General features: G+C 42.4%; 1 protein-coding gene across 2 annotated transcripts; it reads left to right on the top strand.

Annotated features, from left to right (window-relative positions):
* Positions 1–789: 789 nt before the first annotated feature.
* Positions 790–12727, top strand: onecut1 (one cut homeobox 1). Of its 2 annotated transcripts, none has more exons than XM_059355633.1 (2): positions 790–2200; positions 6888–12727. In XM_059355633.1, exons 1-2 carry the CDS (start codon positions 1138–1140, stop codon positions 7169–7171), a joined length of 1347 nt encoding a protein of 448 aa, XP_059211616.1. In that variant the 5' UTR covers positions 790–1137; the 3' UTR covers positions 7172–12727. The 2 variants fall into 2 exon arrangements, with proteins under 2 accessions (XP_059211616.1, XP_059211615.1); XM_059355632.1 differs by having other exon boundaries at positions 790–2215.
* The last annotated feature ends 277 nt before the right edge of the window (positions 12728–13004 follow it).

Genomic DNA, 13004 nt, shown 5'->3' with positions numbered 1-13004 from the left:
GCATGCAAACACACACACACACACACACACACACACACACACACTGCTGGGCTTGGTTCGTTAAGCCTAATGGTTGAACAATAGACACATCTGCTCATCTTTTTCTATCAAAAGAGAAGGTACTACAGTCTTCTTCGTTTGGTTAAACCGCCACATATTTGGCAGGGGGAGCTGGGGGTGGTGCAGTTGAAGTAGCCTCATAATGACACAATCTGTATATGAAAACATAAGGCAGAACTTTATTATACTTGATTAAATGTATTGTGTTGTGCTGAAAATTGTAAAGCTTATTTTTCTGTTTCCCTGAGAAGAATGACGTGTTTTCTCATGCGAAGTTTGGGTGTTTTTGAATCCCAGACCTCACTAGTTAAAAATCAACTCCAAATGAACCCGGAAGTTTACTTCATTTGCACTTAATAATTTAAGGAGGACTGGTGTTTAAGCCTGATTATAGCGCTAATGAATGAAACGTTTTCTTAATAACAATAAACAATCAAACATTAGGAGCTACATCCAGTTCATTTCTATGAGTCGACCCTGTGAGGTTTTATAACACATCCTGTCTATTTGCATGTTTAACATGTCAGTTAAGGTGGATATCAGGAGAGAAGCTTTTAGCAGGTGGTTTGATACCTCCCTTCCTTAATAAGGTAGCTGACGTCAGAGCAACGGGGCGGTATGTGCGCCCGTGTGTGTTTGAGAGAGAAAGAGAGAAAGAGAGAGAGAGTATGGGAGGAGATGGGTGCTCGCAGTGCGCATGTGCAGACAGTGATCTGTGCTGCGGTGGAACAGGGGCTGGAGACACACAACTAGAGAGATGGCGCGGCACCCGACCGGAGCGCAAGGACAGCTGGTTGGCGGTGGGGGGGCTTGAATTATAAAGAGAATCAGAAAATTAATTTAAAAAGGGGGGAAAAACAAGAAAAATATCGAGAAGAAGAAAAGGATTCGGGGAAGGAGTTTGTGCAGGACAGCGTCAGAGGTAGGAGAATATATATATGATTATCAGGACAGACAGCTGAAGCAGGCTGCTGCAAAGAAAAAAGCAACAAAAGAGAATTGAACTTTCCTGGACGTGAGGACTTCTGGACATCAGCTAGATCACATAGATGGTTTGTCCACAGCGCTGCCCGGATCATGAACGCCCAGCTGTCGATGGAGAATATTGGCGACCTGCACGGAGTGAGCCATGAGTCCGTGGCCGGTCACGGGGAGCTGCTGAGTGGCCACAGTCCGCATGCCCGTCCGAGCCCCCGGGGTCTCAGCCACCGCGCTATGGGCATGGCGACCCTGCTGGACAGCGGAGACTATCACCCCGGACACCACGGACACCTGCACCCGGCCATCAGCATGTGCGAAGCCCCCCCTGGCATGAGTGCAAGCAGCACTTACACCACCCTAACCCCCCTGCAGCCCTTACCCCCCATCTCCACCGTGTCCGACAAGTTTCCTCCCCATCATCACCACCACCACCACCATCCCCATCATCCGCACCACCATCCGCACCAGAGGATCCCCGGGAATGTTAGCGGCAGCTTTACGTTGATGCGCGAGGACCGGAGTCTGGCGCCTATGAACAGTCTGTATCCCGCATATCATCACAAGGATCCCTGCATGGGCCAGAGCCTGTCCCCGCTGTCTGGTTCCGGTCTGGCCAGCATACACACGTCCCAGGCCGGCATCCCTCCCTACGCTCACCCCGGTGCCGCCATGCCCGGAGAGAAGATGCTCACCCCCAGCGGGTTCGAGGCTCACCACCCGGCCATGCTCGGCAGACACACAGAGCAGCACATGAGCTCGTCGCCGGGCATGGTACAAATCAACGGCCTCCACCACCACCCGCACGCCCACCTTGGCGCACAGGGGCACGGCCAGGGGCTGGGGAACAGCCGGGAGCAGGCCTCCGGGCCCGGGCAGCAAGGGGGCGGCGGTGGAGGGGGTGGTGTTTCTGGGGGCCAGATGGAGGAGGTGAATACCAAAGAGGTGGCGCAGAGGATCACCACGGAGCTGAAGCGCTACAGCATCCCTCAGGCCATCTTTGCCCAGCGGGTCCTGTGCAGGTCCCAAGGGACCCTGTCCGACCTGCTGAGAAACCCCAAACCCTGGTCCAAACTCAAGTCCGGTAGAGAGACCTTCCGCCGCATGTGGAAATGGCTGCAGGAGCCTGAGTTCCAACGCATGAGTGCGCTCAGGCTCGCAGGTGAGCGAAGCCTCGGTAAAGCCCCCTTTTTGTTTTCATCTTCTGAGTGTGTTGCTGAGACAAACAGACGCTCACACAGAGGACCATTAGCCCTGAATGCTACCTCATAGTCAGCAAAGGGTCAAGTGGGCTGGGGGCCAAAACTAATATTGTCGTTTTGTTTTAACAGAAAGAAAAAATAAACATTTTCCAACAATCTAAGTGTAATGTAAAACCAAAGCAGGGTAGCACTCATGGACAAATGATCCCTCTAGGCGGATAATATCACAATATCTCCAGAAATGACACCTTTATAATAAAAGATGCTCGATGCCTCAGGGTTTGGTTAATGCTGTTTCTTTAGATAAGGCCTCCAAATTAGACCTTTATATGTCTGAAGGGGAGGTCCAAACATCACACTGTGTTGTGTTGAAAAGTGCTTCACAAAGCTGATGCTCGTGCACCAAAACGACTGATATCAATACGCATCCCTTTTCTGTCTCTACACTGATTTTGGGGGTTGTGTGAAACAAGTGCTCATGTCATTTTACCTCAAAATATCGACCGCAGGACTGTGTGCGTAAACTGATCCTTAGCCCAGAAATCGTTAGGAATGTGTTTATTTTGGTGTAGATGCAACCGATGAGCCTTTTTGGTGCTGTCCTTGGTGTAAACAGAGAGAGGGCGAAAAGTGTGCGTACACGTGTTGTTTGGAGTTTGTGATAAACTAACATATTTAAATGCGAGGTAAAGCTGTTGTTATTGATTATTTAGTCACTGGAGTGAGCTCTTTCCTTCACTTTGTTTCTTTATTTCAGCATAGAATAAAGTAGAGTAGAATAGAGAACATGTGTTTATGTTTTGCTCGTAAACTAACCCTGCCTTGGCTGAGGTTTCTCTAATTAACTGATAGACCTCTGTATTAATTTGTCCCTGAGGTACGCACGAGTCAATTAGGGCGCGCATTGGGGCCCGTATTGCACGTGCGCGTTCACAGACAACCCAATGGATTTTTTTTAACGTTTATAGGCCTAATCAATGACCTACAAATGGGCTTTTTGGCTTTTTGAAAAGTGAGGCTGCGGCCACATGGAAAGTGCGTGATTTTGCGTAAGTGTGTGTGTGTGTGTGTGTGCACGAGAGAGTGGGAGTGCATGCTCGGGCGTGTGCACATGAGTGTAATCGCAATTGATTACTTTTCAGTTTTCCCATCTGCTGCTGCTGCTGGTGGTGGTGGTGTGTGTGTGTGTGTGTGTGTGTGTGTGTGTGTGTGTGTGTGTGTGTTGAAGATGAGATTTTATCACTAACTTGCAAATTAGTGAAAAAAAATCTGAAGCTGGTTTTGTATCTGATCAGCATTTATTCATACATGTGATCAGTAGTATATTGATGAGTATTAATGATGGTTTGTTTGTTGTTGTTTTTAAGGAAGATAAATTCATATTGGCTTCTGGGAAAATTTATGTCTACTTCAGACGTGTTTATTCATTTTTCGCATTCATCTTTCTTGAACATGTTATTGTCATTGTCCCATGTTTTATCTCAACTTTAAATAATAATTTTAAAAGAATTTTAATTTTAAAGTACAAATACACAGCCTGTCTAGCAGAAACCTGACATAATTCATGCTTTTTGCTGGATTATTATTTTAAAAAATGTACAGTTAAAAACTAAATTAATTTGGAGAATGGCTGAGCGCCATTTTATTGATCCATTCGTTCCTAGGTGAACCAGATATGTGATCGTGAGCTGAAGTAGATGTGATATACTTATTGATTTTAGGCTTCTGAAATTAATCTCGGGCCTTTTCTCGCTTTTCCCACGTATTCAATTACCCATCTGAATGTGCTTGAATAGAATAGAATAGAATAGAATAGAATAGAATAGAATAGAACAGAATAGAATAAGGCAGATTTGACAGAGGATATAATTAATACATTTAGAAATAACAGATCAATTTAAACTCAGTAAATCAGCTGCAATTACTGATATATTCAATGTCTATAGTTTTTCCTGGTGTTTTGATTTAAAATTGGGAGTATTACCTGCCAACAGTCCCGCGGGAATAGTTAGAGGCTTGAATATTTGCAGCACAGAGGTCTGTTTGTTGTTCTCTCTGTGAGATTATGAAATGCCGACTATCGTCACACAGTGTCTGTAGGCCCAGTGTGTGTAGAGTTATCTGTGTGTTTGTAATGATTAGCCTGGAGCAGCAGCAGTGTGTGTGTATGTGTGTGTGATTAGCGTGATAACGAGGCCGCTGTATGTCCCCCTGGTCCTGGGAAAGCGGGCTCTCTGGCCGGGCCTGCTGCACCGGGGCCGGGGCCGCTGTGTGCTGGCTCCTGCTGTCTCAGTGGCCTTCACTGCTGCTGATTTATAGCAGCCTTTACACCAAGTGATCCGGCTCTCTGTTAATATTTACCAGCACTGGAGACACCGGGCTGCTCACACTCACAATTATACTCCAGTTTATGGTCATGCACTGTACTTTACCACACACCTGACAGTGTGTGTGCTACAACCAGGTTACAATGTGATCGGTGGAAACAGCTTTAGACTCATTTAATAAATACGTTTATTGTATTCAGTGTCTCTGTAATAAAGCTTAATGTTCACTGAAGCTTTTAATTTGAAAGGTTGTGATAGAGTGTTACATCCAAAACTGAATATGAAAAAAAATATTGTACGACCGATGTAATAAGCCACTATAAGCGCAATTATAAAAGCCTTATGTAATATAGAATTATTGGTCGTTTTTGTAAAACACTGATGAACTTACAAATATCAATTTGGCACATAATTTCTATATTTTATTCGAATTTTTGTATAGGCTACTACCATTATTTCAGATTTTTATTCGTGCATTAGCCTACTTGGTTTTGAGGTTTTCTAAACAAAATGTTTTATTTACCCTATGAGGTGCATTTTGAAAAATTAATAATCTCTGGTTTAAGAATTGCTTTGTGGTTAGAATATGCCTTTCATTCATTTCCCCGGTGAGTCCACATTGGGCCTGGCTCCAGCAGCCCGCGTCTGCCCCCTCCTGGTCTCTGCTGAACCTGAAATTGGATGGGTGGATGTGGCTGAAAAAATAAATAAATGAAATGGCGAGATCATATGAAGGGACGGTGTGCTAACTGTCAAACGGATTCCTAAGTTCTTTTTTCCAAATATGATCTGTTCTGTAGTCTTCACCGCACAAGTTTATATAGCGGCATTGTTTCAGCACCGCGGACAGCACTCATTGTTCCCCGGCTGGCCGACTTCCTGTCTGGAAGTAGCGGAGCTCCTGCTCTGGTCCGTGGACCAGCAGGGTCTAATTTCGCTATCAAATCCCATGCATCCTCACTGTTTGCCCAGTTAAAGAGCATCTTGGTGTATTGTATAAAAGTAGCACTGCTTCCAAACTGCAGACTCCATACAAAGTTACAGCTGACAGATACCCTAAAGAGGGGTGCTGCTAAGACCAGAAAGAGTGCTACTGTCAACTCTATGCATTGCATTCAACATGATCCAGTATATATAGGCAGCATTCTTGGTCATATCGAAGCTGCACTAATTAACTCAAGTTAAACCAGGGAGAGTATCATTATTAGATGCACAAGACAATAAATGCTTGCAGTGAGCAAGTACATATATTTAGAAAATTGTACTTGAGTATTTCCATTGTATGTATACATTCATTATACTTCTACTCAACTACATTTTAGAGGTAAATATTGTACTTTTTACATTTAGCTGCCAGCTTTAGTTACTAGTAACTTTTCAGGTTAAGATTTATCATGAAAAAGGTGATCAATTTAAAATCATTGCCCATTCTCATAAATTAAACCACATGGCAGTATAGTAAGTAGTCGGACCAAATCCTACCTTCATGTTGAAATGCTGCTTACATAAATGCATTAATAATAATTATAATCCAATAATATATATGAATAATATATTTGGAATACATTCTGTAACAATCTGAGTGGAGTCATTCTGCATTAGTACTTTGACTTGTGATACATTAAGTACATTTTGATGCTGTTACTTTTAGTAAGGTTTTGAATGCAGGACTTTTACTTGTAGTGGAGTAATTATGCAGTGTGGTATTAGTACAAATACTGCTTCTTCTACTACTGCTGGTATCAGACAAACATTACTTTTACTGCTGATATTTTAGGATTGTGGCCTTTGCCTGTAGGATAATGTTACATGTTACAATTGTCATATTAGCAATATAATATACTGTATGTCATAAAAGTAAAATAAAAATATTTCTATAAGCATCTATGAAAAGCTTAATCTTTTTCGGGCCTGCATTTGTGTAAAAAAACAATTATTTCAGAGTTGAGTTGATATTGGTATTGGCCTTAAATAGTTACTACAGTGTGTCCCTGTTAGAATGCTGACAGACTTTAATATTAAAAGGTGCAGCATGCAATTCTGTAGAAAGATAATACCCACGAGTCGCTTTTTGGTTGATTATTGAGTCTCATTCCAGGTTGGTAACCACCAACCTGGAATGAGACTCAATAATCAACTATTCACATCCTGCACCTTATGACAGGAAACCACTGAGATAATTCATGGGTCAGTTCCTGGATTTATTCAAGATAAATGTGTGATGGATAGTACACTGTCATGTATGTCATAATTCTTGTATATTCTGTCCTCACTCACAAACTCTCTCTCTCTCTCTCTCTCTTTTCTGGATCCTCCTCAGCATGTAAGCGTAAGGAACAAGACCACGGCAGAAGTGAGCGGGGGAGCGTCTCCAAGAAGCCCCGGCTGGTGTTCACAGATGTGCAGCGGCGGACGCTCCACGCCATCTTCAAGGAGAACAAGCGTCCATCCAAAGAGCTGCAGATCACCATTGCCCAGCAGCTGGGCCTGGAGCTGGCCACGGTCAGCAACTTCTTTATGAACGCACGCCGCCGGAGCCTAGACAAGTGGGTGGACGACGGCTCCGGACACCCGATCAACTCTGGCCCCTGCACCAAAGCCTGAAGACGGACTGATTTGACCAACTCATGGACTGACTCAACCTCGGTGGAAAAGCTTTAAAACTTAAGAGAAACAAAGAGAAACTTAAAAAGACCTTGAAGCAACATTTGCCCTTAAACCTGTACTATATTGATATTTATAGTATCCAAAGATGAAAAAACAAACCAAAGACTTCTTGTTTGACCTGCTTTGAAATGTTTGTTTCAGCAACACATTTACGTGTAACATACTGCAAAAAGACTATAGTTTTACCCCCCCTTCCCACACACTCACTGTCACTGGTCTCTAGCTTTACTACACCCTTCCCCACCCAGTATCAATCTATCATTCACCATCCTTATCTTTAATCTGATTGGTTGGTTTTAATGATGGGTCTCTATATGGAGGTTTTAATCAGCCTATTGGCAGTCTGATCTGCAGCTGTCCACACCCTTGAAAAACAGCCAGAATGTGGAGCTCCAGTGGGATTGGCCAATCAACGTTAAAGACATTTAAAAAATCCTACAGGAGCGACTGGATTGTTGTGCAACCTTGCTTGGATCGTGGCGGTGGACTGTCTGTCTGTCCAGCGGTCTGTCTTTCTATCAAGCATTCCAGACAGACATGCGTAGACTGCTAACCCAAAACCAAAAATACCCCTGAACCAAACCAAAAACAAAACCCCACATGGTAGTGCTTTCTTCCAACATGCTGAAGCGTTGAATAATTTAACCAAGAGAAACCAAAGCCTTCTACACCCTGAAGCCTCTCATGCATCTTAGAAATACAACCACTTGCTATGAAGTAATTTGACCAAAGAGTATATTTTGTAGCTGATAATCTTAAAGAGTGTTTGTACGTCATTTCCTCCCTTACCTCCTGATACAGACTGTTAGTGAGGCGCCACAAAGAAGAGAATCTCACTGCTTATGCTTCATCTTGAGTTATATATTCCCTGCTAACAGAAATATTATATCACACAACCCTGAAAATTAAAACTATTAACATTTGCCTTATAGATGCCTTTTTGAATCAAACTAAATATTCAAGTTATATCTTCGCAAAAACTTGTGTGAATGTTGCTGTAAATGTGAAGATGAATCATTAATCATAACTAATGCCCACAGATTTCATGTTTATGTATTTAAATACCAGCAGCTGGCAAAGAAAAACTAATCCAGTCAGTAGTGTGTTTTCTGCTGGCTCTCATGCTGTGGTTGTGACAGACGGCCTGTGATGGGTTTTTTTTTAGTGTCACCTCTCAAATAATAAGCATCAGCATCCCTGTACTTGATTTTATCTCCTCATCAAAGATGTTGGGTAGAGGTGATGATATCAATGATCAAATCACTTTCAGGCGCTCACACAGCAATGTCAGCTCGTCACCTGAATACGAAAGCACCCCACCCTGCCTGTTGCCAATCCCCAGACCCCTCCTCCACCTCCACCCCCACCCCTCCCCTCCGCTGCCTTTCGCTCCCCTGGTAAGCTATGCATTTCAGCACTAGGAGGAAAGCACTACACAGGGCTGGCCCAGGGTGGCGCATCATTAAACATATTGAGCTGGCCCCTTGCCGTCATCCTCCTCATGGCCAGGGTTAGCAGCTCTACATTCATCAGAACAAGCGCTGAAGGAGAGGCGAGAGGGAGCTGCTTCTTCAACCTCAGAAAGAAAAACCAAAAAAGACGACAAGAAACAAAAAAAATGTGTCAAGACCTGCTGGTGTTTTATAGTGTGAACCAAAGATGCTACCTCACTCAAGTTCCATACGTGATTTCTATCACTTTGATGATACCAAAGATAACCAAAGATTTTTTCTCATTGCACGGCCTCTGTGAGTGGTGTTAAAAGATGTTGTATGTCTCCCCTCCCCCCCAATCTCCTCTTTCTCTCTTCCTTTCGTCTCCCCTTTCTCCCCCTCCCACCTGCACTCAACCCATGCACCCCTGCTATGCGTGCTCTTGCTTCATCTGTGCTCTGATTACAGCTCCATAGATAGTCGTGCTGATGTAGCTATAGGCAGATATGCTGATCTAGCCACAGATACACACAAGCGGCCGTGCAGGTGCCTGCAGGGGGGACAGCCGACTCGCTGGCAATGTGATCAGTCTTTCTTTTTGCTAGGTAGCAGTACCAAAGGATTCATTTCTACCACAAAATGTAAAAGCTGACATTGTGGCTATATAAAAAATGTTTGGTTAATGATTAAAGGAATATATATCTCCCCAAAATAATTGATTTTTATATCAGTTACTCACAGTGTGTCAGCTTGAATTTGTGAAGGGAACTTTGTTTTTCTCGCATGCCCCCACAGTGAACAGATCAGGTAACAGAAAATTATTGAAGAGTTTAAGTCTATGGGGGACAAGTTTAACAACATCAAAACTATATCAAAACACATCATGCAGTGTAATCCAAGTCTCATTTATTCAGTCGTATGGTCACTTCTTCTCAAACATGTCATTTTGCTATAACCTTACTATTTAAATAGTAAAGTTTTAGTGTGTTTGGGGATAAGTGAGTATATGACTGGATACATGAGACTGCACAATTTGTGTACGAGTTTGTAAATTTATGTTTTTATATAGTGTTAATGCATCTTCCATTTACTTAAATGCATCAAAATCTTCTCTGTTTTTGGATTTTATGTTCACTTTAGAGTCATAAGAGAAAAATAATGTCTTCTTCAGGAATTCAGGGTAACACGGAGTGAGTAACTGATATACAAATGATCATTTTGGGTCTGAAGTATTCCTTTCATTCAAAACAATCAATGTGAAGTGAGCTAGGTACAGTACCCTCCTCGGCCCTGCCTCTTAGTGTGTATCTATAGGTTGATTTTATTGATTCACCATATAGGTCAGACGTCTTCATGTGATAGTAGACAGACAAGCTGACATAGCAATGGGCAGAGTTGTTGACTCAACTATAGGCAGACATGTTCCTGAAAGTAGAAGCAGACGTGTTGCAATCTTTCTAAAAACTCCCAGGACGAGTGCCTTGCTTGAACCAAAGTGTTAAACCGCTGTTGACCTCTCACCTTTGACTCTGTGAATACCTCAGCCTGTAGAAGGGCCACTACTGAAGAAACAAGGAAAAGGTTGTTTTTTTTCTTATTGTTTTTTTGTTCTGTTTTTTAAATCACACCGTGGTGCTTTCGCCAGCGCAACCATGCAATGAAAACATACCAAAGGAATTTTCTCTTGTCCACTTCTACAGATAAAACCAAAGGTCTTTGTTTCTCCTCTCCCCTGCCCCATTTAATCCCTCCATCCCTCCTTCCCCCCTCAACCTTCCTCATCTCTCTGCTGTGTGTAGGAAGGTTCAGCACTCTGGCCGTGCATGTCTTTACCAATGTCTCTGAATACCTCATAGTAATAATTCCTTTGAGTTCTGCATTGAGACGTCTATCTGTGAGTAAGGCAGAACTCCACTCATGTGGTAACTGTTATTGTTACTTCAAAAAGCTGTATGATTATCTATTTTGAAGTTGTTGGTTGTATTTTTTTTGGCAGAAGTGCTCTGATTCAAGTCACGGAGGACAAGTTTCAGGGTTGATGTATGAAACTTAAGGGATGGAGGGAGAAGCGTATTTTTTATCAGACATTGGGTTATGCCAATATTATGATGGTAGACTATTGCTTTTACAGGGTAAAACCAACTGCTGTGATATTGTGTTTATATTTTCCCTTTTCTCTACTTCTGTGTTGTGATTTTAATTTAATTGCATTTTTGTAATGGTTAACCACTGCTTTAATTTATGCATTTGTAGAAACTCTAGATTTGTATATAGTAGGTTTTTGAAAAAAACAAACAAAAAAAGACAGTTTTATGTTACAGCCTTATTTCCCATGCTTAGATATAAAAAGGAGTAGTTTGTATTCTTCTTCAGCTAAATCCTAGCCGGCATTTCAATGTGTGTTTTAAACACTGCCAGAAACCCAGACAGTTGATTTGCCAATGCAGACAAAGTTATACAGGAGCTACTTTGTTGAACAGCTGGCAAAAAGCAGTGTGTACGTGTGTGTGTTTTTTCTATTCTTTTGACTTTTTAAAAAAAACGGTTATTTTATGGGTATTACTGCACATCCAAAGATTTTTAAAACAAACCAAAAATTGGAAAAAAATATGTATAATGTTGAAAAGCACTGGCATTTGTGAGGTAGACTTGTTGAGTTTTGATTTGCCATTCGCACGGGTATAGAATGTAGAAGGCGTAGGGCTATGTAGACAAGCTTACTCTACCATGTGGGGAATCTCCTGTTCAATGTACAATCTGAAGCATTTGAAACGAGGGCTGCAAGTCCCGCTCACTTTGCTGTCTCATGCACAGAGTGAGGTGGAGTGGAGGCTGGGCAGCCGGTCTGCCAGGGGCTGTGCCACGGAGCTGGGTCTGTTTTTATTGCCGTGGCACTGCCGCCTCGCTCCATCTAGTATCTGTTCTTTTGGTACGTACTCTTGTAATGACTATGAGCAAAGTCTAATAAAACTGCAAAGAACCTTACCAAGGAATCAGCGTGAGTGTGTATGGGGGACGATCACCTGCTCATTTCTTTTTCTGTGTGTGGATGAGCGTGTGCTTAATTGCATGTGTTTCTTTACTATGTGTTGGTCCATTGTTAGAATCTGTATGTCCTGTTGGTGTGTATGCATGTGTGCAACTGATTGGTGCAGTTTGACTCCCTCTGGTTGTCAGAGGCCTTACTGTTAGTACTGCTTCCTCTCCGTCATGCACACAGCACAGTATCAGCATGTTATGCAGTCACAGAATGGAGAGTGTAAAAGTTTTACCGGTGCTTACGTAACAGTTATAAAGGCCTGTGTTAAAGAGGGAATGGATGATGCAGTGCGAATCTATCTTTTCCCCATTTTGTTATTTATTTAGACCATAAGGAGTTCCTATATGATGGGTAGCTTGGCTACAAGTCTCATAACAATACTGCGGCGCCTAAGACAATCATCTGGATCTCTTACGCTGGGGAACTAGTTTCTCACCCACAGAGGGGTGTCCTCCAGCTATTCATATACAAAGATGCTTGAAGGGTTTTGATAAACAAGCATATTTGTTGTCATAGACATTTAGGAATAGAATACAGTTGTAGATCATCTTGCACTTGCATTTCAAAATGAAATATCATTGCTCTCATCAGCCTTGTGCTCTTGTCAACCTTAATCTCTTTCTTTTGCCCTTTTTATCAACTCACAATGCTTCTTCAGTTTCCAGTGTGTGTGTGTGTGTGTGTGTGTGTGTGTGTGTGTGTGCATGTATGTGTGAGTGCCTCTGTGTGTGCGTGTGTGTGTGTGTGTGTGTGTGTTTGCCAGAGAGGCAATACTGTCAGTGTTGCTCTCAAATGTATAACTCCATGTCTCATGACTTGATTTGTCATTGCTGTTTCCCAGGCTTTGCTACTGCTTTCTCAGTGCCGTGCAATATCATCTGTTGTGATTGCTAAGCAAATGAAAAAAAAGAAAGAAAATTGAGAAGCAAGTGATGATGTCATCCAGCTTTTTTCAGTGTTCAAAATGTTTCAACATTTCTGTAGTCACAAAAAGTAGAAATAAACTGTTGGTATTTCCAGCTTCTGAGTCCCGGCTCTGGTTATTGTTTTTTGTTTTATTTTTTGTTGTCTTTGTGTTTTGGGGTTTTTTATATATATTTTTTGCTCAGACAAGCAATTGAATCATTACAATAGCAAAGCAGATATGGAAGTAGAGGACAAGACAAGCAGACATACAAGTTTATGCTTCATATAATATATACGTTTATTTGCATCTTCAAAAAGATATAGACTTGATCCTGTACTTCCAAATAGAGCCAATTAAGCAAACCAATAATGAAAACCCACAGTATCTTGT

This window comes from Centropristis striata, chromosome 2, assembly GCF_030273125.1.
Source record: "Centropristis striata isolate RG_2023a ecotype Rhode Island chromosome 2, C.striata_1.0, whole genome shotgun sequence".
Taxonomy (NCBI): Eukaryota; Metazoa; Chordata; class Actinopteri; order Perciformes; family Serranidae; genus Centropristis; species Centropristis striata.
This window is presented reverse-complemented; position numbering and strand designations above follow the sequence as displayed.